General features: G+C 40.4%; 1 protein-coding gene across 20 annotated transcripts in view; it reads right to left on the reverse strand.

The window, feature by feature from the left end:
- The window catches only part of SRPK2 (SRSF protein kinase 2), a 214,460-nt gene that overhangs the window by 55,952 nt on the left and 134,845 nt on the right, over window positions 1-23,663 (reverse strand). For all 20 annotated transcript variants that reach the window (XM_081079977.1, XM_081079983.1, XM_081079972.1 and 17 more), the window contains one exon: window positions 12,817-12,968. Coding sequence is in view for 19 of the 20 variants with exons in the window: in XM_081079983.1 (XP_080936109.1) it covers window positions 12,817-12,968 (152 nt within the window). In the remaining variant the exon portion in view is untranslated. The remainder of the gene's footprint in view (window positions 1-12,816; window positions 12,969-23,663) is intronic.

The following is a 23,663-nucleotide window of genomic DNA, read 5'->3' on the forward strand; positions in this document are numbered from 1 at the left end:
CAACAGCCACAACCACAGGCCTGTTCCCGGGGGGGTGTTACATGTCCTGTAAAAATGAAGAGGAATACAGCATAAATAACCCAAATTCGCAATGATTCTAAAGAAATCAAAAAATGGGAAAAAGAACACAGGTCTTAAATGACAAATGACTACAAATGCAGTAAGTAAAAGGTCTTTGACATATATATAAGGAAAAGAGAACTGATTTTTGAGGCTCATTCTACAGCCCCACCTAGTTTTACAATCCAAGAGTAATTAATGCTTTCCAGTTTAATCATCACCAGAAAGTCTAACTCATGCTACAACTTGTGCATAGTCCTGTTCCAGCACCCAACATAACAGTTTAGATATATATAGTTAGTGGACTTTGGCTTATATAATCTATGCCAGACAAAACAAGTATTATTACATGAATTTCTGTCCTAGGAAACGTGGTTCCGTAATTACACCAAAGAAACGATATGACTAAACATACTTGGGAGACTACGACATCCTTTTACTACTTTCTTGTGACATTCTTCTAACACACTGTTTTCTCCAAAGAAGGGTGCAACAGAATCTCGACAGATCACTGGGCTTCTGACTGTGCTTCTAATCAACAGAATGCAATGGAACTGACTGCGATTTCTGAGGCAACAGAGCTTCCCTTTGTAAGGTGGACATTCCATTTTGGAACTGGGAGTCAGCAGGTAAGCGTCTGACCACACTGAGGCCACCGTGCTGTGAGGAAGCCGAGCCACAAGGAGGGGCTCTGAGCGGTTGGCAGCCTCAGTCTCCCTAGCCCAGGGGCCAGACTTGTGATGATGCTACTCCCAGACATCCAGTCACCTCAAGCCTTTGAGGTGTCTCAGCTGAGGCCCCAGATATCACCAAGCAGAAGCAAATACCCAACTTTGCCCTTCCTACAGTCCTGATCCACAAAATCGTAAGCGAAATTAAAAGTTGGCTTCAGCCTGCTAAATTTGGGGATAATTCATTATGCAACAATAAAAACAAGAACAGTCTTTATTCCACTCACCACAATAGTTATGCAAAACCTCCTCCACCTTCTCTAAGAAGGATGTGCCCTCAATCTTTCAAGCCCACTATCTCCATTTATTTCCTTCTTTGCCGATTCTTCAACCTCTCCTCAGATTACTTCTCTCTGCCTAGAAATATGCTCAGTTATCTTGTCCTCAAATCAACTTCCCCTTGTCCCTACCTGACCCCAGTTCCCACAAGCTACAATCTTCATTTCATTGCTAAATTTCAAAGAATCTGCCATAAAGAATCGCAAGTACACCTTGACATCTGAATGACGCATCACTGGCCCCCGCTGATGAGTCACTAGGGGCCCGCCCAACGGGTGGGTTCAGTGGCCCTTTCTCAGCCTTTATCCTCCTCAAACTGTGGCTTAACTAAATACTCCTATTAATTCTTCCTTCTTGAAAACTCTCCTCCTTTCATGCCTCAGACCTCATAGTCTTGGCAAGAACACCACCATTTCAGTGCATTACTAATATAAGAGAAATTACTAGGGTCCTAGGGAAGAATTTTGGTCTGGAAGTCGGATGACATATTCAGATTTAAATGTTAACAGTGAATATAACTGACACAGTCAACAGAGCTGAGCAGGTTGACAGGATCAATAAAAAGTGAAAATAGGTAAAATGACTTTAATTAGCATGTGAAAGGACAAAGGAGGGTAATGTAGAATCAAGATATGATGAAGAAAGTATAATCAAAGAACTAAAACTTCTTTTAAAAAAACACGAGATCACGTGACACAAAAATAAAAGCAGGTTTTAAAAACCTAATGGTCAAAAAAAGTATAAAGGACACAATTGTTTAAATATTGAACAAATGGTCAGTCTTATTAATAATCAAATAAATAAAATAAAGACGAGATTATAGGTGGAAACTGTGAAGACATGGTTAGTGGCTCAACATGGAGCCACACTCGTGTTCTCCTTTGAAGTGTAAACATCAGGATAACCTTTCTACAGGACAACCAGTGACATGTTTTAAAATTAAAGAGTGCTACGCTTCAAACCAGCTAATCACATCTACACATGTATGCTCAGGACAAACCCACAAAGTGAATATACAAGGAGATCCCAGTAGCATTATTTATAATAGAGAAAACTGAGAACATATAAATGTCTAATCAATACAAAGCTGAAGTAAATACATAGAATAGAATTTTATATAGAGAACAATGTTGCAGAATTATATTTAGGTTCATGGAAATATATCCATAAATATTATTTAAAGAAAAATAGCATAATATGGAAGAGCATGCCCAGATCAATCTAATTTATGAAAGTTCTCACATACAGATACGCTTGCACACACATACATTTCTGGGAGGGTTCCTATGAAACGTGTAAACCCCTTTAATTTACTTTGGGGAAGTGGATTGTACAATAGGGTGTCAAGTAAAAAGTGAGATGGTAATTTTTTTGCTTACTCTAGTCTGAATTTTTTAACATTATATAATTTGTTCAAAAATAAGAAGTAAATATATATTCTGCAATACAAGTTTAAATAGCCATAGGAATACATACACAAGGTCACTTATAACTGCAGGTGTGAACCTCAATTCACACAGTACTTCCTGATGGCAAAGCCAAGAAAGAAATGTGTGGGGGTGGGAGGACCACAACAGTTACAGTGTTAAAAAGATTAATAACAAATTAGGACAGGGTAGTGGTACAGTTTTCCCAGGTACTGGGAGTGGAGGGAAACTCATGGACCCTCGTAAATAGGAAGCACGTGTTATCATGAACCACAACCTTGGCCATAAGAGCATGTGCGTTCGTGTGCCCATGCAGATGTGCCCGCTCACAAATAGCAACTCCAAAACAGAGATAGTAATGGCCAATACGCACATGAAAAGATGCTCAACATCAATAGTCACCTGGAAAATGAAAATTAAAATCACAATGAGATATCACTTCAAACTGACTAGGATGGCTAAAGTAAAAGACAGTACGTGTTGGCAAGGATGTGGAGAAATTATAATCCTCACATACGGCTGGTGGAATATACAGTGGAGATGTAGCTACTTTGGAAAAACCGTCTGAAAATGCCTCCAGAAGGTAAACATGGACTTATAATACAAGCCAACAATTCCACTCCTAGGTATACACCCAAGAAAAATTAAAGCAGATGCCCACTCAGAAACTCATATACAAATGTTCATAGCATCATATTCGTAACATAAAAAGTTGGAAACAATCAAATGTATACATCAACTGATGGATAAACAAAATGTGAAAAAATATGAAAATGTGTTAGGAAGCCAACAATTTAAAAGGCTACATGTTATATGATTGTAATTGTATGAAAAGACCAGAATAAGCAAATCCACAAAGACAGAAAGTAGATTAGTAGCTGCCAGGGACTGGGGGAAGGGACTGACTGCTAATGAACATGTTTCTTTTGGGGGTGATAAAATGTTCTGGAATTAGATAGTGGTAATAGTTAACACAATTCTGTGAATATACTAAAAACCAGTGAATTGTATGCTCTAAATGGGTGAATTTTATGTAATCACAAAAAAACTATATGGGGGGGGAAAAATAACAAGTTTTCAATCACTGCTGCCTAGTCAATATAAATAGATCCCCGCCCCCCCGAAAAAGAAAAACTCCCAATAAAATCTGAAATTTCTTTATTTCATTTTCATCTTTTCAATTCCAGGTTGAAACGGGATCTACTAGGTTGGTGCAAAAGTAATTGCAGTTTTTGCAATTATTTTTAACCATTTAAACCACAATTACTTTTGTGCCAACCTAATAGTACAGAGAGATAGGAAAATCATCATGATTTCATGCAATCCAAAATATCGATGCTAAGAAAGAGAGAAAGGAACTCTGGATAAGAAACTGTAATAACACAGTCCTTTTTTTATACTAGCCTCAAGTGGGAAACCAGAGAGAAAATATAGAAAACAATTCTATATAAATTTCAAGGTTGCAAAGAGATGAAATCTTAATTGTTCCCACCAAAAAAAAAGAAATGGTAATTATGTGACATGGTAAAGGTGTTAGGTAACACTAAGGTGGTAATCATATTGCAACATATAAATTTATCAAATCAATACCTTCATTTATACAATGTATACCTTAAACTTACACAATGTTCTATGTCAATTATATCTCAGTAAAAATAAATTTTGAAAAGGAGAGAAAATAAATTCTTCAGCACTTGTCTCATTGCCAGGTTCTGTTAAAGCTGTCTTCAGAATCCTACCTTAGATACCAAATAAGAATCAAAAACGCCAGGGCCTGCCATGAGAATTGGTGGATAGCCCCAAGGAGCCAGGGTGCAAGAAATGGTCCACAAGACTGTTTCAGTTTGGCACAAAAGAAGGAAAGAAGAAGGAAGGGAAGAGAAGGCCGCTCTGGTGAGCCTGTGAGGAGATGGGGGAGGAGAGGACAGAGACTGAGTAAAAGCGAGTCATCGCACTGCGAGTGGACTCTGGGAAACCAGACTCCGGGAAGCAGCGGTGCAGGCCTGTGCAGATGGCTCTGGGATGGCCAAAGGCACTGGCAGTGCTGCAGAGAGCCCTGGGGGACAAAGTGGAGGCAGAGGCGGCACTGGGGTTGGCCTCTCTCTCTGATACACCACACAGTCCTACCGAGGACAGCAGGGATAGTCCTGTGGCCTGGATAAGAGCCTTCCCAGGGTGGGTGCTGGCAGTACCGCGGGAGCAAGGTCATACAGGCCTCACCCGTGACTCTGCCCAGATTCCGCAGCACTGCAGGGGGCTGACAGGTGGGGACAAGAACCACGGACGTTTACAGTGACTGCAAGTAAGACCATTACACCTAAAAATGGAAAATTCAGGTTACACATCGGGAATTTTTCGTCCAGAATAACAGAACTGCCACCTTTTCAGTTCCTCAATGTTCCATGTCAAATTAAATGTTCCATGTTCCACACATCTTGGGCTGCTCTCCTACCTCTCAACTGCTGTACCTGTTCCTTTCTACTTGTTCTTTCTGCTCTTGTATTCCCTTAAATTTCTCAAAGGCCAGTCACTGAACAGCCTCTGTGAATCTCTTTTATTCACTTAAAACCCTCATATGATTTGTTTCCCACCAAGTCTGTAATACTGTGCAAGGTTTGGGAAGAGTCCACAAGACCCGCAACCCTGACAGAACTGCAGAGTTAGGGGGTCCCAAAGACTTCCCTCACTGCTAGCACCAATTGCAAGTTTGGAGGTTCTGAACACCACGCTCCCTTTCAGTAATTAGGAATTTGTGAGAACTCACTGAAGGCTGTTATACTTGTGGTTCCAGTTTATTACAGCACAAGGACTGCAGATTAAAATTAGTCAGGCAAGAGATGCACAGAGCAGAATCCAGCAGGGTCCAAAATGCAGAGCATCCAGCTGTCCTCTCCCAGGGAAGAGAGGGAAGGCATCAATTTCTCTAGGTAATGGCATGTGGCAGTCACCCCAGCCATGGAGCGCAGAGCTTTTATTAGGGCTGCTTTATGCAAACATGGTTGACTGGCAGCAAGGCTGATCTCAGTCTCCACAGCCTCTAAAAACCCCTACCACAAATCACACTGTTAGAGCCCAAGGCTCCCAGGTACTAAAAAAAGATTTAAAAGGCAGGATATGCCAAGGGCTTAGAGATCACCACCCAGGAGGTTAGGCTCTTCTGAGCCCCGGATTCATATGCTTTTGTCGTATCTTTACCAGCTTCTTTAAACTCAAATTAATAAAGTCAAACTCATCAAAATTTCCCCAGGCCAACTGTGATTTCACTGTTCCTCTTAACAGTGCCAAATCCATTTCTCTCCAATAAGACACTTTATACAACCACAATACAAAATGCAAAATTAGAAAGAAACTGGGACAAACAAAAAGTAGCCCAGAAAAAAAAAAAAGAAAAGAAGAATGACGTGGTGAAGTCAGGACACAGAATGCAGGGCTATAAAAGCTTGCTCACTTGTTAGAGGAGGGCTGCACATTGGCTCTGAGCTCTTTAATGGCCAAACAATACCCAAAACAAAAATGACAAGCAGTTTCAAAATTCACAGAGTCCATTAAAAAAAATGCCCATAAGGCACTACTACTTTTCTTCCAGTCACCCCAAGGTTCAAGACTAAAGGTTTTCATCCAAGTCCTCTACGTTCAATCATTTGTCAAACGGTAAAGATGATACCTCTGGGGCGCTGTTTGCTTTTCTGTCCTCTTCTTTACGTATCTTCTCTCCAAATCCAATCATTCACGATTCACATTAATCTTTCTTAAACACATCACTTCTCTGTTCAAAATCTACAATGGTTCCTCACTGCTAAGTTTTTTGTTTTTAAACATTTTTTCTATTTGCAAAGAAATATACACTCAACACAGAAAACAAAAAAAAAAATCAAGAAAAAGAGGTTCTCTCTCTGTCTTTCTCCCCCCTATAATCTAGGTATAACTAGGTAGTGTAACCTTTTTTTTAATTGAGGTAAAATTTACATATAATGAAAGTCAAACATTTTGTATACACAATTCCTTGACATATGACATATGTGTATGTTCTAATCAGTACAAAGAACATTCCTCCAAAACCTCACAAAGTTTCCTGAAGTTCTCTCCCAGTCATGTTCTTTGTCAGCTATATATATTGCAAGTATTTTCTCTTAGTCTGAAGCTGTTCTTTTCATTTTTAAAAAATACCTTTTAATCAGCAAACATTTTTATTTTGATGAAATGCCATTTATTAATTATTTTGTAGTTCATGCCTCTTATATACTCTAAGAAATCTTCCCCTTCTCCAAGGTTGTGACGACGTTCTTCTTTTTTCTTTTTGTAAGCTTTAACCTTTTTTTTAGCTTTATATTTTAATCTGTGATCCATCACGACCTGATAAAAGATATCTTTTAGGAATCTACACATTTACTGTAAGATCAGAAACAAGGATGTAAGGATATCCATTCTTACCACTTCTTTGCAACCTTGTGCACAGAGCAATGAAGCAAGAAAGAAAAATGAAATGCATAAAGAATGTTACGGAAAAAGAAAACTGTTTATAGTAATGTGACAAATGACTGCATGTGCAGAAAATCCAAAGAGATCTACGTGCACACAAACTCCCGTTTGCCTTCAAGTTTGTTGTTTTAATGTACTAGAGGCACCCCAAAAATGTATACGTGACTTGTATTCATCTTTTGTTATCAGTATATGTTGAATATTACAATTTTAATATTTTCCTTTGTTAAAATGTATATACACTTTTTTGGGGACTCTCTGTATATTATTAAGTGATGTTTTAATTTACATCATGTACAAATTCCTTATCTTCATATATGTCCTCCAAATGATGCTCCCAAACTCCTTTTCAACCTAATTGTCTACCATCAGCTTTCAGCTTGCCCATTTGTTAGGGAAACAAAAGCACTTAAAGCTTCTCAGAGACCCCTTTCCCAACTTCCACAATTTAGCCAGAAAAGTACCCCACCCCCATCAGTGAAGTCCAACTATTGTTAACTGGCAAGGCCCCCATGATATTTTCTAGTATGTTCTGAAGTCTTTTCTTTTACCTCTAACCAAATACAACCTCAGTCCTTTTCATCCCTTACAAATTTTAATTTTCCGCCCTCTTATAATTAATTAACCACACACTAAAGGTGAAAAAAGGTATTTAAGTAATTTCTTAATCTGGTCTATTCATTCATTCAACAGGCCACAGGATCATTCTATCCAGCTGCTAGTAATATACTGGGAAAGCAAGACAGGTAGGCAAAGGATCTGCCATAAAATAGTTTATAATCGGCCAGCCCCGTGGCTCAGGTGGTTGGAAAGCCCTGCTCCTAACACCAAGGTCACTGGTTTGATTCCCACATGGGCCAGTGAGCTGCGCCCTCTACAGCTAAGATTGTGGACAACAGCTCTCCCGGGAGCTGCGCAGCTGTGAGCAGCTGGAGGTCGGCGAGAGCTGCCGTGAGCTGCTGTGAGCGGCTGAAAGACTACTGGCGACCAAACTGCCTCAGGCCGAGGAGGGGAGCGCAAGGCTCATAACACGAGCATGGGCCAGGGCGCTGTGTCCTACACAACTAGACCCAGAAACAACGGCTTGAACCAGAGTGGGGGAGTGGGAGGAAGAGGAAAATAGTTTATAATCTAGAGGCAAAGTCATGAGGCCATGAACTCCTAGGAAGTAAGGGCTGTTTCTCATTGACCTTTCTATTTCTGAGGTAAATTCCCCCACTTTACACACAGTAAAACCTCAAAGAGTTCAGCTGTCATGCCAACTAATAGACCAATACCCTTGTCAGCAGCAGTTCCAGCACCAACAGGTGTTAGCACCTCCTCAGTCTCCATGAAAGAAATGTAGTGAGGCCTCTTCTAATGACTTCAAGGGCATCTATTACTTTATTCATACAGATAAGTAGAGTTTCTTTTCAAGGTTTCAAGGAAAACAAATCAAGCCAATTAATTTTAAAAACACGTGCAACATGGGGAATTAAGTATGTGTACAGTGCTTGTGGTTTTAAGGGGAAAAATGTGAATGAATGAATGAAGGCTATGCTTCATATCAAAAAGAAGAGACACTAAAGACTACTGTCTATATAAAATGCTTGAGCTTCATGAAACCATTTCTAAGGCAACCTTCTATAAAGTATACTGTTTTCTTCCATAAAGATAAAAAACGGAAGCTATAGAATAGTCCTAAGTCATAGATTCTGGAGAGAAAGCTAATGAGAACTCAGAACCACCAACATTAAATTCTGAGAGTTGTGAGCAAATATTTATATTGCTTATCCTGTTTTAAAGAAGACATTCCTAAATTTCCAAACAAATAAACTGTATGCCACTCAGATTGTATAGCATGTAAGAACTCTGGAGCATTAGGGATGCTTTTAAAGGCAGAGAGAAAGGCTGTGTATTCTGATTTGTCTTTCATGGCCTTGATTCCCCCGCTCACCTGCCATGCCTTCTCAGACACACAGGTAACAGCAGCGCAGTCTACCCTGATGGAGGGGTAGGAGATGAAGACAATTCCTTCATCCAGTGAAAGATATTTATCGCGCTGTGGATAGTTCAAATGCAGTGGGGTTAACAAAATACACAGCTTTTGACCACAGGGCATCTTTCAGACTGGGGAGGCGATCACAAACGAACACAAAAATGAATGTGTAATTATACACCATGAATGACTGCTGGGGAGGGGGTGTTGTGGTAGATATTACTGTGGGTGGTAAAGGGAGGGGCCTAATTAAGATGTGACTAGGGATTCCAAGGCCTTTCTAAGGAAACGACATATGCTTTAATATCAAGTCAGACCACGAGTGTGCTAAAATTGATGTCTCCAGAAATAACACAATTGATGAAATTCTAAGGTGCCAACTTATCTAAGAAGGATTTGGGAGACCCACTAAGCAGGCTGTCTGAGGAGTCAGTCAGTGCAGGCAGCATGATGTAACAAAGCAATGTTCCTACTGTCACCATTTACTGGTCCTTGTAGTAAATATGTGCTGAGGGTTCTGCAAAAATTTGGAACATAATGTAAAGTTCAAAGCAGTAACTCCCCTTACACAGTGAAGCAGTTCCACAGTGAGAAGTGAAGGGAAGGGGCACTTCTCTGCAGTTTTAGAGGATGGTATAGGCGTTAGGCCAGCCAGCCTTAAGTGTCAACGTGCAGAAACATCACCTAATGAACCTGCTGAATATTTGGAGTCCAGGTCCTACCACCAGGGACTTTCTGATCATGGTTGTAGTGTGGTTATACAGAGGAGAATGTACTTGGCTGTAGGTAGAATATACCGAAGTATGCAGGAGGGATAAAGCATCATGATGGTAACTTAAACCCAAGTGCTTCAAAGGGGAAAGTCACCAGCTCTCCACTTCTTATACCACACCTTCCCACTCAGCTCCACGGGCTCCCTGATGCATTTACATCAGTTCTCTCAGATTAACTGTTATGGTGTACACCACCAAATTCAGAGAAAGGTATCTGTCACGTGTAATGCTAATCAGAGGCCCAAGTTACTTACCAAAGTTAGGGGTAAAAATGAATGAGTGTGTGAGATGTGTGTGTGAGAAGGTAAGTGTACCATCTCTAACTTACCAAAGGTAGGGCTGTGCGTGTGTGAGAGTGTGAGTGTGTGCGACTGTGAGTGTGTGTGTAAGAAGGTAAGTGTACCATCTCTAACTTAGCAAAGGTAGGGCTGTGAATGTGAGTATGAGTGTGTGTGTGACTGAGTGTGTGGCTGTGTGTGAGTGTGAGTGTGACTGTGTATGAGTGTGTGACTGAGTGTGTGTGACTATGTGTAAGTGTCAGTGTGTGTGTGACTATGAGTGTGTGTGTGACTGTGAGTGTGTGACTGAGTGTGTGTAAGAAGGTAAGTACCATCTCTAACTTAGCAAAGGTAGCGCTGTAAGTGTGTGTGTGTGACTGTGAGTGTGTGTGGCTGTGTGTGAGTGTGTGTGACTGAGTGTGAGTGACTGTATGTGTGACTGTGAGTGTGTGTGACTGAGTGTGTGTGTAAGAAGGTAAGTACCATCTCTAACTTAGCAAAGGTAGCGCTGTAAGTGTGTGTGTGTGACTGTGAGTGTGTGTGGCTGTGTGTGAGTGTGTGTGACTGAGTGTGAGTGACTGTATGTGTGACTGTGAGTGTGTGTGACTGAGTGTGTGTGTAAGAAGGTAAGTACCATCTCTAACTTAGCAAAGGTAGGGCTATGAGTGTGTGTGTGTGTGGCTGTGTGTGTATGTGAGACTGAGTGTGCATGTGTGTGTGACTGTGTGACTGTGTGACTGTGTGTGTGACTGAGTGTGTGTGAGTGTGTGTGACTGTGAGTGTATGTGTGTAAGAAGGTAACTGTACCATCTCTAACTTACCAAAGGTAGGGCTGTGAGAGTGTGTGTGTGTGTGTGTGCGTGTGTGTGACTGTGTGTGTGTGTAAGAAGGTAACCTGACCATCACTAACATGCCTTAGTGAAGCTGACTTCAGAACTCCCGAGATGTTTAAGTTCAGTGAGTGCTACCTAGACTCCTCCCTGACTGGAATCCTTACTCAGCCCTCTATTTCTGTCTGGAGTGTCACAGTGCTGACTCGCAGAGGTGGTAGCGGGATGAAAGTACTGGTTACGTTCTCCTGACCCATCTTCTGCCACATGTGAGGCAAACAGTTGTATGGTGGAGCTGACGTGCTGAAGAGCTACAGAACACCCTCTTGCTTTGACTAAGCAGCAAAATCAAAAGACAACCGTCTACATATTCTCTATAAAACAACTTAATTTCTAAACCAAGAAATGCAGATTAAGAGGGAGGATGGAAAACATCTTCTTCTCACCTCTCCAAACTATCTCTGTATCTTCCTTTCCATATAAGACAGCACAGACCTTTAGAGTCATAACCACTACTCATATGAATCCTTTTTCTAAGAAAAACATTGATTCTATTTGTAGAAACCCACCCCTATGGAACAATCAGGTTGGAGTGGAAGATTAGCTCTTAAACTCTCATAGCAGAAAGGTAACTTTCTCTCTCTCTTAACAAGTAAAAAGTACAGTGACAGTGTTCCTTAACCACATGGCCTGCAATCACTACATAAATTCATACTAAGATACAACAAAGCCAAAGATTCTTTAATGCTTTGAGGCCAGAATGCGTCATCATCTGCCATCTATTCTTCTGCTGAATAGAATCTGACTTACATTTTCCTTAACCTGAAGAAATGTCTTGTCAACTGCTCAGAATTCCAGATGGTGATGATTTTCTATTAGAGGAAACTAAAGTCCAAATGAGTAAGTAAAAAAGAGGGAGCCAAGATGGTGGGCAGCGTCCCCTGCAACTAAGATTGAACACGGCACCTCCCGGATGGCTCAGTTGGTTGGAGCGCGTCCTCTCAACCACAAGGTTGCCGGTTCGACTCCCACAAGGGATGGTGGGCTGTGCTCCCTGCAACTAGCAACGGCAACTAGACCTGGAGCTGAGCTGCGCCCTCCACAACTAAGACTGAAAGGACAACAACTTGACTTGGAAAAAAGGCCTGGAAGTACACACCATTCCCCAATAAAGTCCTGTTCTCCCTCCCCAATAAAATAAAACAAAATAAAATTTAAAAAAAGAGAGCCAAAGGACAGTGACTTCCCTCTCTCCCAGAGTCTCAGGTCCAGTCTATGCAAAGCATGGAGTCTGGAGCACATTGTTCTCAGCTTTCACCATACAACATGCTTGCCTTTTAGAAGTTTGACTATATGCTCTTGGTCTTTAAAAAGCCTCAACACAAGAACATTCCAACTGAATATTTTCTATGTCTCCTGTGATATCATATCTGAAAACAATCCACTATGTCGCACATGGCAGATCCCACAGAAAGTCTTTTTCGTTAAACACGATGCCAGGAAAAAGTCTGTCTCGGTAAACAAATGGGCAGGCGTTCTTTCCACAGACAATGAACACTGTGTAATTCAATGCTACACAGAAGGAGAAGCTCCTTGTTTGTCTCAGCAGCCAGAAAACTTAAAGTCAGATGCACTGAACAACAGTGAGACTGGCTCCTTTCAAGAGCCCAGTACCTTCTACTGCCGGTGCTCTTCTTGGATGGGTATGATGCTCTTACCTTTAATTGCTCTGCTTTATACTATCTTTAATTCCATCAGCAGATTTAAATTCTCGTGCAAGCACCGAGTATATATGTACATATGTACATATTTTCTCTTACAAGTTTCCTTTCGATACCCCTTATATTCTATGCATTACTCTGTATTTAACGGTCTAAGAAGTTAAAAATGACAATGACACCAAAAAGCTAATTCAATCACGACCAAGCCACCTGCAGCACTCACTCCCCGCCACTCCCTCGCCTGACAGGCGGCTGGGCACCTTTGCAGTAATCAGCGGGGTCCTCCTGCTCCTCATCGTCCGAACCCAGGATCTCCTCCTCCGGCTCTGGGGGCGCAGGGTCCGGCAGGGGCGGCGGCGGCGGCGGGGGTGGCGGTGGAGGAACCAAGGGAGCTTTCTGCTGAGGCTCCGGCCTGAAACAACAGAAGGAAAATTCCTATTTACTTAGAAGAAAATTTTGCATTATGGACACACTTGAGAGTTTCTTAATAAGGGAAAAAATAAAGCCTGTCACACACTAAGAAGAAATGCTGATTAATGTCACTTCATCCATTTTATCTGAATTCAAGTAATGTTTCAACATACAGGCCAAGAGGAAAAAAAAAAAACAAAAAAACACAATTACCCTTACTAACCAAGGAATATTTTTGAGTCACATTTTCACCCAGGGCTTCGGTATTTTTTTATGTCCTGACAATACAAGTTATGAAATGTACGTGAAATAAGAGTATCCCCCCATGATACGGGAACACATCCCACAGAGATTATAAAAAGACAGATGAGAGCAGCCCTGAACTTGTAAAGGGACCTATTTTCCATTATTTTAAAATCAGAATTTCTCTTCCCACAGAAATAGTACCGTGGAGATGTGGTTAGGTTTCCTGGATAACTCATAAAAGCTGATAAACTCATAAACTGTAGCTGATACATAGTTACTTTCATTAAGAAATTCATTTATCTATCAAGTTCATTTATCAAGAACACTGACCCAAACTGCAAATTAAATAAAGAAAACACCCACTGTCAGTAAATACAAATATAGTCCATATATTAATGCAAGGTTTGCAATGGTCATTTCTAATTGTCACAAAAAGACTAAATTATATTTAGTATATTCTTTTACAAAGAATAGAAAAACTTATAATACAAAAAAAGAAGAAAGCTTGAGAGGTTACAAATGTAAACCTTCTTTCAGATATCTAGAGTAACTCTAGAGTAAGGTTATATTAAATACATTTGCTTAGAAGTAAAGCATTCATAATGCAATTCTATCAATCAAGCTTTCACTTAGTATAAAATTTAACTGCAATTTCTAACCAGATCCTAATGGGAAAACTGGAACTAGAAGTCTCAGCTTATATACCAGAAGTGCATGTCTCCCTAAGCGTCAAGCTGCCCTAACGACGGGCCCACCACTGCTCTCCCTGGCTGGCCACGGGGTCAGGCTGACGTATGTGTCTCCCCGAGGCGGTTTCCGGCGTGAGCAGGGGATCTGAGCAGTGGGGAGTCCTCCAAACACTCATGTAGTGGACTCACTTTGGCCTGCCCGGTATGCACGCTCCTGTTCACCTTTGAGACACTGCGACTCCCTGCACAGCGAAGGCTGGTTCCAGACGCTCGCCCCCCCTCTCCTCACTGTAGTACAACCTAGGCCAGAGCCAATATGACTCTCCAGCCCTGGAACCCTGAACGTCAGCTGTCACAGGATGAAGTTCGTACACAGCTGCTGGTGAGAGGCAGGCCCAGAGGAGCTGCCTGCCCTGGCCTCTGCCCCTTTCTGAGGCGGACATCTAGTCTTGCCAATCGAAAAGCCCACACACGGCCTTTACTGCATTGGCTTTAGCCTAAGTTAGCTACAGCTCCTTTATGTGGTTTGCCACCGAAAACTTAAACTGTCAAAAGCATCAAAGCAAGCAGGGGTGAAAGGCAGCAGAGACACCAGCGGTCATGAGGAAGAGGTGGGGACATACATACCTTCCCCAAAGGCAAACACTGGCTAGTATGACAGGTGACTTGTACTGATCTCTACTTGCTAGAATTTATGAAGACTCAAAGTCACAGCTCGCTGGGTAGCAGGCACTGAGAACATGGTGGTGATAACACTCTGACTTAACCATTCCTCCCGCAGGAGCATAGTGGAAGGAAACAATCACAACCAAATGCCTACATCATTACCAGAATACACCCAAAACTTCCAACAGACCTTATGGAAGTGTGGTAATCTTCCTGGCAGCTTTGCAAATGCTCCTTCTTTTTAACAGACCGGCCCTTACTAAATGGTCCCAGGCAAAAAAAGAAAAAAAGAGACGGGTGAAGAAGGGGAGGGGAGAGGAACAACAAGAGCTGTGCCACTTCCCCAGAGGGAAGAGGACCTGGACTCACAGTCTTCTGGGGCGTGGGCAAAACCTACCTGACAAATTTGCTCCATCAGAAATACTCTGAAAGTTGGCTATTTCTTCCTTTAAAATTTTATATGAAAAAATGAGACTTTCTAAATTTAAAAGAAAACACATCACATTCCCTGCAGAAACCGAGTAACAATATGAAGAGAAGAATGGGAGGGTCTGGTTCTACAAGTGTGTGTCCCACTGCCGACATTTGGGCCAGATAATTCATTGCCGTGGGGGCTGTACATCATAGGAGGCTATCGGCACCCCCAGCCCATAGCCACTGCATGTCAGTAACACCCCACACCCCCACTTGTGATCATCAAAAATGTGTCCCAACACTGTCCAATCCCCCAGGGCAAAATCATGCCCATCTGAGAACCACGGAACTAGTAGTATTTTCTACACACAGCTTTACCTCAACGGAGTAGATTGTATCTGTGAGGAGCGAGAAGAGATTCCAATTTTCACAGCACATTTTCTGTTGAGAAGCTCACGTACCTTCATCATAATGTCTCTCAATTATTTTTCACCCACTTAGTGAGTTGCCCATGTCGCTTAACAAAACTCTGAGACCCTCTGGTCTCAGTGAGCAGGTACTTCTCACCTCACCAGTGAGTGCTGCGTTGAACAGGTAGGCAGAAAGCTCCCCCAGAGCCACTTCTACCAGGTTAAAGGGATGAGTCGGGGTACTGTGAAGGAGAAAGGAAGTTGAGCAACACTGATGGAGAATTGCAGCTGACTATCGTATGAAAACATCTAAAACTGTGCTGTCCAACACGGTAGCCACTGGCCGCGGGTGAGGACTGAGCACTTGAAATGTAGCTACAAGTCCAAAATGAGGTGTGCTGACAGTGCAAAATGTGTACTGGATTTCCAAGATTTACTACAAGAAAATGTAGAATGGCATTAATAATTTAATATTTATTGCATGTTACAATAATGTTTTAGATGTAATGAAATATATTATTAAAATTTAATTCACGTGATTGTTTTACTTTTTTTAATGTGGCTACTGTAACACTTTAGAGGCTCAAATCACCGATACCAGAGGAGCTTGGCCTCAAATCAGACATTCCTAGTCACGCCAGTGATTATTATTTTTTTCAAAGGCTTTTCCTAGTAACTTGCTTCACTTCAGTTGTTAATATTACCAACTCTCAAATCACTTACTTCATCATAGTAAGCTTCAGTACAATGTAACTGCCAACTGTTACAGTCCCAATCACTGATTCTTTTTCATCCCATCCATCCTGGTTACTGCCCACCACATAGGAGAAACACAGGTAAATCTCTGATAGGGCAGATGTACTCAAGAGAGAAGCAGGCCACACCATCTTTAAGGTTGGCTGCTTCAAAGTGGTTTCTGGTGGCGTCTATGGTACTTCAAAGCCTGGTTAAATCTCAATTGTTTAAAAGATCAAGGTGACAAATTATCTCACCAAGTATACAGTCATAAAATACATCAAGAGATTACAAAGTATACTTTAATCAATCCTCATGAAAACCATCAAGAAGTTATCTCATGTAAGAATTACTAGAAGCACTTCAGAAGTCAAGGAGGTGGGGCGATATTTTCAACAAAGGTGCCAACACAACTAAATGGTGAAAGACTAGTCTTTTCAACAAAAGGTACTGGGACAAAAGAATATCTGTATTTTAAAAAATGAAGTTGTAACCCTACTTTGCACATAAGTGTTAATTCAAAATGGGTTAAAGACCTAAATGAAGGAACAAAAACTATAAAACTTGCAGGGAAAAAATACAAGTAAATCTTCATTACTTTAGGTTAGGCAATGTTTGTTAGATGTGACATAGAAGCGTAAGCAATAAAAGAAAAAAAAATAAACTGAACTTGATCAAAATTAAGAACTTCTGTGTATCAAAGGGCATCATCAAGAAGCCCACAAAATAGAAGAAAACATCTGCAAATCATACAATTGATAAACGACTTATATCTAGAATATAAAAAGAACTCTTACAATAAAAAAACAAACCAATTTAAAAATAGGTAAAGGACTAAAACAGGTTTTACTCCAAAGATATACAAATGACCAATAAGCACATGGGAAAGATGTTCAACACCATTGGTCATTTGGGAAACAGAAATCAAAATCACAATAAGATACCACTGCACACCCAACAGGATAGCTATAATAATTTAAAAAAGAAGACAATAACAAGTATTGTGGAGAATGAAGAAATTGGAACCCTCAGACGTCGTAGCAAGAGTGTGATATGGCACAGCTCTTTTAGAATATTTGGCAGTTCCTAAAAAAAATGTGAATTTAGAGTTACCATACAACCCAACAACTCTACTCCTGTATATATCCAAAAGAAAGAAAAACATACGTCTCCACAAAATCGTGTGCAAAAATATTCATGGCAGCATTATTCACAACAGACATAAAGGAGACACGACCCAAATGTGCATCGCCTGATAAATGGATAAATACAATGTGATATCCCTCACAATGCAGAAATATTCCACAATGAAAAGAAAAGAAGTCCTGATCCAGGCTACAACACGGATCACCCTTGGAAACATTGCGCTACGTGTAAAATGCCAGCCACAAAAGGCCACATGTTGTATGATTCCATTTTATATAAAAATGTCCAGAATAGGCACATTTATAGAAACAGAGTAAATTGGTGTCTACTTAGGTCTGAGGGTTGGGGGAGAGAGGAGGAGAGACATGGGAATTGGCTGTTAATAGTACCGGGTTTCTTTAGAAGGGATGAAAATGTTCTAATGTGGTGATGGTTATACAACACTGTAAACATTCTAAAAAAAAAACACTGTACACTTTAAATATGTAAGTTCTATGGTATGTTGACTTGCATACCTCAAAAGGCTGTTTTTTAAAAAGCAAAAGCCTCTACAGCTATATGGTATCTTTTAATGCCCACTTTATACCTTTAAAGTATATGCTTCCAAGAAAAAAACAGGAATAGCTACATCTAGATTTTAAAAATCTGTATGCATGGTCTCTTACAACTGCCACAGCCACATTTACAGTGAAAAGTAATGTGTAGTTCTGTAAAAAGTGGACTGAGAATCTACATAACTGTCCAAAGTTCACAGAAGGCACTAATCTGAGAACATGTTCATATATAACAAGAAAAGTACCACCTCAGTAACTGGAATAAAAAATGTAGAAAGCAAAATTCCAACTAGTCATTTATGTTTTTCACGAAGAACTTTATTTATTCTGCCCTACATAAAACACAACTAAATATTCTAACGATTACCCCAAATAAGCCTATCATAAAAAATGCAGTTTAAAAAAAAAAAAACACCACAAAACATTTTTCTTTAAATATTATATTAGATTATTTTATCATGCTACTTCATTTTATACTTTTCATGTACATTGCTCTATCAAAAAACAGGAAAAACTGAACAACCCTAACAAAATACACACATCATCTGCTCTAAATTGCCATGGCAACCAAATGGGAGTTCCAATTTCTTTCTAGCTGCTATTTGTTTTGAACAGAGAAAAGGACAAGTAAACTTCACACTAAGCAGGGGGGAAAAATCCTCTCCTTTGTTATCATCCTAATTGGCAACTGACACAATTTAAGGACTTCATTCATGCAATTACTCTTTAAGCAAAATATAAAGAAAAGGAGTTCCAAATGAATTGTTTCAGGTAGTAGTCTAGGGCATTCACAAATATTCAGATTTTTATTTCTTCCTTCCATCATCTGATCTAAAACTCTCTCTCTTCTTCCCTCCTTCCTCTCATTCTCCCTCTTGGTGAAATTTGTTAGCCTGAGAAATATGCAATCTGGCATTTCTACTTAAGGACAGAACCAATCAATATATACTTTCTCTCAAAATAGCTCATCTAAAAAGGCTTGCTGTAACAATGAGTATAGCTATGCAGCTAGGGAGGAAAAAGCCATAATGATTTCATGTATTCCCTTCTAATAAAGACAGAATTTCCAAACTTTGTAAAAATCAAACCTAAATGTGAAGTGTGTGCTGCGGTAGGCAGAATTCTAAAATGAGCCTCGATGAGCCTCCCCCGGTATAATCCCCGGTTCCTCTGGGTGTGGGCAGACCCTGTGAATGTCATCAGATATCTTTCTCACATTTATGTTATATGGCAGCTGGGCAGCTCCACGGGGAGGGCCTCACCTAATCACATGAGCCCTTTCAAAATAGAGGACTTTCTCTGCTGGTCACAGAAGTCAAAGAGACGTGCTCCAGCTGGCCTCGATGACAGCAAACATCCATGCCGTGAGCTGCCCATTAGGGCCACAGAGCAAGGAACCGGAGGAGGCTCGAGGAGTGAGAGCAGTTCCCAGGCGAGGGATAGGACAGCAAGGACTTGAACGCGAGGAAATGAGTTCCACCAATGACCAAGGATCTCGGAAGACGGCTTTGAGCCCTAAATGAGAACTGCCACCTCGAGCATCAGCTGGATTTCAATCCAGTGAGAACCCAGCCACGCTGTCAGCCCTAACTTCTGACCTACAGATCTGTGAGCTAATAAATGGGTGTGTTTTAAGCTGCTAAGTGTCTGGTAATTTGTTGTGCAGCAACAGAAAATAAATGAAGATGCCAAGTTCTCAATAAGTAATAGAGTAGTTTGTGTTAAATTATCAGATTTTAAACTCAACAGTGAGATGTGAGGTGTTTTGTTTTGGTTTTTTATAATTAAATTAGCCAGAGGGATTAAGAAGCTGAGTAATCAGGAATGGGAGTCATTTCTCTTTTGGGCACAGGCAGGAGGAGAGAGAAAGAGAGGGAGGGGGAGGAGAGAGAGAGGAAGGGAGAGAGGGAGAGAAAGAGACAGAGAAATTTATTCCCAAATTCCAACAGAACCAATAGTAATTCTAAGCCAGACACTTCAGACTTTGCTGTTTTCTAAAACTGCATGTTTTTAGAATATGGAACACAGCCAACTAAAAGTCAGTGAAGATGTAAGTAAACCAACTAACCTACATTTCAGACAACAAAGGAGTTGACGGCTTAATCACCTAAGAACACATATATTCTTATGTGACACCTTATGCCACTGGTACTGCTAATATTTCATAAAGCACTTATAGGACCTGGCAGAAAATGTTACTACTACTCAGGTGAAAAAAGACTGACAGGAAAGCTTAAAGCAAAGAGTTGGAAGGCATGTAAAATGATGCCCACTGACTGCACAGGTCCTCAGAACAGTGTCTATCTACCATGCACCAGGAAGTGTGCCAGGGCACAGAGGAGTCCGGCACGGAGACATGCACCGTTAGTCTAGCAAGGAGGAGAGAAGTGGGAGAAAACACAAGGCCTACCCTTGTGGTCTACCGTGAAGACAAGCAGAAGCCACTGAAGTGCAATTTTAGGATCAGAGATTTGCTTTCTGCAAAGAACATATGGAATTGGTGTGTAGAGTGAGCAGAAAGGATAAAAACCAGAAGCAAGAAAACTAGTGGCAAGTCCTGGGCGGAAATGATAAAAACCTGAATTTAGGACCTGGTATTTCATTTGCTGGAAGTAGGTGGCTGTCTCCTAGATTTCTGGTAGTGAGATACTGTGATCATTATTTGGACATACCTAGAACAGAGCAGGCAGAGGAGGAAGGGTTTTCAGAGAAAACGTAATTCTGTCTTAGCTCATCTGAGTTAAGGAATATGTGAGGGTGTCCAGCAGTGGACAAACAGAGTGGATTGCGTGGTGTGGAATCTAGAGCTAAAAAATAAAGGTTTAGGTTGCAAATAGAAGCAGAGGTCATGAACAAGCAGCTGTTAGCTAAGGCCTTTCCAAGCATGTTTGAGTGCCAAGGACAAATGAGGAATGAAAGGGTCAAGGGCAGAGCCTCATTCAGAGCCAAAGTACAAGGTTATTCAAGACACCAATAGAGTCTAGACTTTCTGGCTCAAGACCTACAGGCAATGACCCATATTATAAACACCAGTATAAATTCATAAATTTCAAGTACAGGTTTTAGAGAACATACATGCATAAAAACCTCATGGAAGCGATCCTTTTATATTAGGATGAAACATACATATAAGAATTAGCAAACTAAGGACCCACTTTTAGGTGTTTCTATAATACCTAAAAGATCTGTTTGCAGGCCATCTGAAGCCAGCTGGGTGCAGGATATACTGCTACAAAAAAGGAACTGTTTACTGAGAACTCTATGGTAATGCAACTTACTATAACCACTAATGATTGCCTCATGTTACTCAGGAAAAAATGCAAAATGTACCACTGTGGACACGGCTTCTGCAAACCCCCACAAGCTTTAAATCTAAAGGCAACTATAAATATACAATACGAAAGTCACTAGTCAAATTAATCGAAACTGAGTAAGATTTAAAATGTGGTTCTTCAGTCACTCTAGCCTCATTCCAAGTGCTCAGCAGCCGGCTCCACAGGTAGGGCTGGCGGCAGGGACGGCATCTAGCATGCAGGTGAACAACGCTTCTATCATCACAGGAAGTTCTATTGGACGACATTGCTCAAGGCTGTATTTTAGCAGCATGAACCTCTTCTAGCGTATCATTACTTTTGGTAAGTAAATGATGAACTAAGAAGAGTTTGGAACATTTTTCTATACAGCCCACTAGTTGGAAGTTTCAAAATAAGTTGTAAGATGATACACACATTTTAAATTTGACAGATGATTCCAATATCTGACCACCCTTTTGCTCAACACAGCACCTTACTGAAAATCGACTTACAGATATAGTGACAACATCTGCAAACAGCAATATATCGGGACCTATATGCCCATCAATAGAGGACTTGTTGATAACACTGATAACTTATGGCAGATGCATGGAACACAACTCTACTAAAAATAATGAGGCAAATGAAATTAAGAAAATTCCAATCACAATAGCATAAAAATAATAAAATACTTAGAAATAAATTTAACAAAATACGTTCAAAAGTTAGGCCATGAAAGCTAAAAAACATTATTGAAAGAATTTTAAAATACCTAAATCAACAGAAAGACATTCCGTGTTCACGGATTGGAGACTTAATACTGTTAAAATAACAATATGCCCCAAACCAGCCTACAGATACAATTCAATCCCTATCAAAATCCCAGCTGGCTTCTTTGCAGAAAATGACAAGCCATTCCTAAAATTCACATGGAAATGCAAAGGCCCTGAGTAGTCAAAACAATCTTGAAAAAGAACAAAATTGGAAGACTCACACTTCCTGACTTCATAACTTACTACAAAGGTACAGTAACCAAAACAGTGTGGTACTGACATAAGGAGCAACATACAGATCAATGGGAATGATTGATTTTTTGACAAGGGTGCCAAAACCATTCAATGCGGGTAGGGGGGGAGATCTTTTCAACAAATGGTGATGGTAAAACTGAATATCCACATGCGAAAGAATAAAATTGGACTCCTAACTAATACCACATAAGATAATAGTTCAAAGACATAAATGTTAAAAGCTAAAACTCTATAAAACTGGAAAAGATGGATGTATGTATGTATGGATGAATATGTCATTACCCAACAGACAAAAATCAAACCCACAATGAGATACCACTTCATACCTACAAGGATGGCAACAGTCAGGAAGACTTATGATAATAAATGTCTGCAGGAATATGCAAAAATTAAAACCCTCATACACTGCATCTGAGAAAGGAAAATGGTGAGGACATTTTGAAAAACTTGAGACAGTTCAATTCTACTCCTAAGTACATACCCAAGAGAAACGAAAACATACATCAAAAAATTATACATAAATGTTCATAGCATCATTATTCGTAATACCCCAAAGGAGAAACAATGATGACTGGTGACTGGCTAAAGAAAAAGTGATGCATCCATACAATGGAATATTACTCAATAAAAAAGAATGGCAATAAAAAGGAATAAAGTACTGATATGTGACAACATAGATGATCCTTGAAAACATGGTAAATCAAAGAAGCCAATCACTAAAGATCATAGTGTATGATTCCACTTATACGTAATTCCCAGAATAAACAGAAAGCAATTGGAAGCTGCTATGGCTCTGGGGGTGGGAGGAAATGGGGTGATTACTCAAGTGCACAGAATTTCTTTCTGGGGTGATGAAAATATTCTAAAATTAGGTAGTTGGTGATGGCTACACAACCCTATCTGAAAAACCTGTGAATTGTACACTTTAAATGGGTAAATTGTATGGTGTGTGGGTTGTTTCTCAATAAAGTTACATGAAAATAACGACGCAGATCTTTGTGTACTAACATGGAGGTGATACCACTGATGAATAACACAAAGGAGCAGAGCATTTGTGTACTGCAGGTATCATTTGTTTTACAAACACAGAGCTGTGCCATTTGTTCCTATAATGCTTCTGGATGGAGCAACAAGAACTGACAGTAATAGCTCTCTCCAGGAAAAGGAACTCAATGACTGTTGTCAGGGGAGGAGCTAACTTTTCAAATATTCCCTCTACTCTTATACTTTCCAATTTAGTACCACCTGCACAACTGTTGAAATAAATTAATTTATAAAGACAGGAAAGGAAAACAAGGAAAGAGAAAGTAGACACTGGGAACGTGGCTGGTTTCTATGACTACCTCTATGAGCACCCCACACCCACCTCCCTGCCCCCCGCACCTGGCGAGAATTTAACTAAAGATCAAACGAAGTAATCGATCTAGGGCATGGGCAAGTCACAACTCACACTGTTTTAGAGCTGAACAGTTAGGATAAAAGTCAAAGTCCAGACAACATGCAACTTTCCGGTAA

The sequence above is a fragment of the Rhinolophus hipposideros genome, assembly GCF_964194185.1.
Source record: "Rhinolophus hipposideros genome assembly, chromosome: 18".
In the NCBI taxonomy this organism is placed as follows: Eukaryota; Metazoa; Chordata; class Mammalia; order Chiroptera; family Rhinolophidae; genus Rhinolophus; species Rhinolophus hipposideros.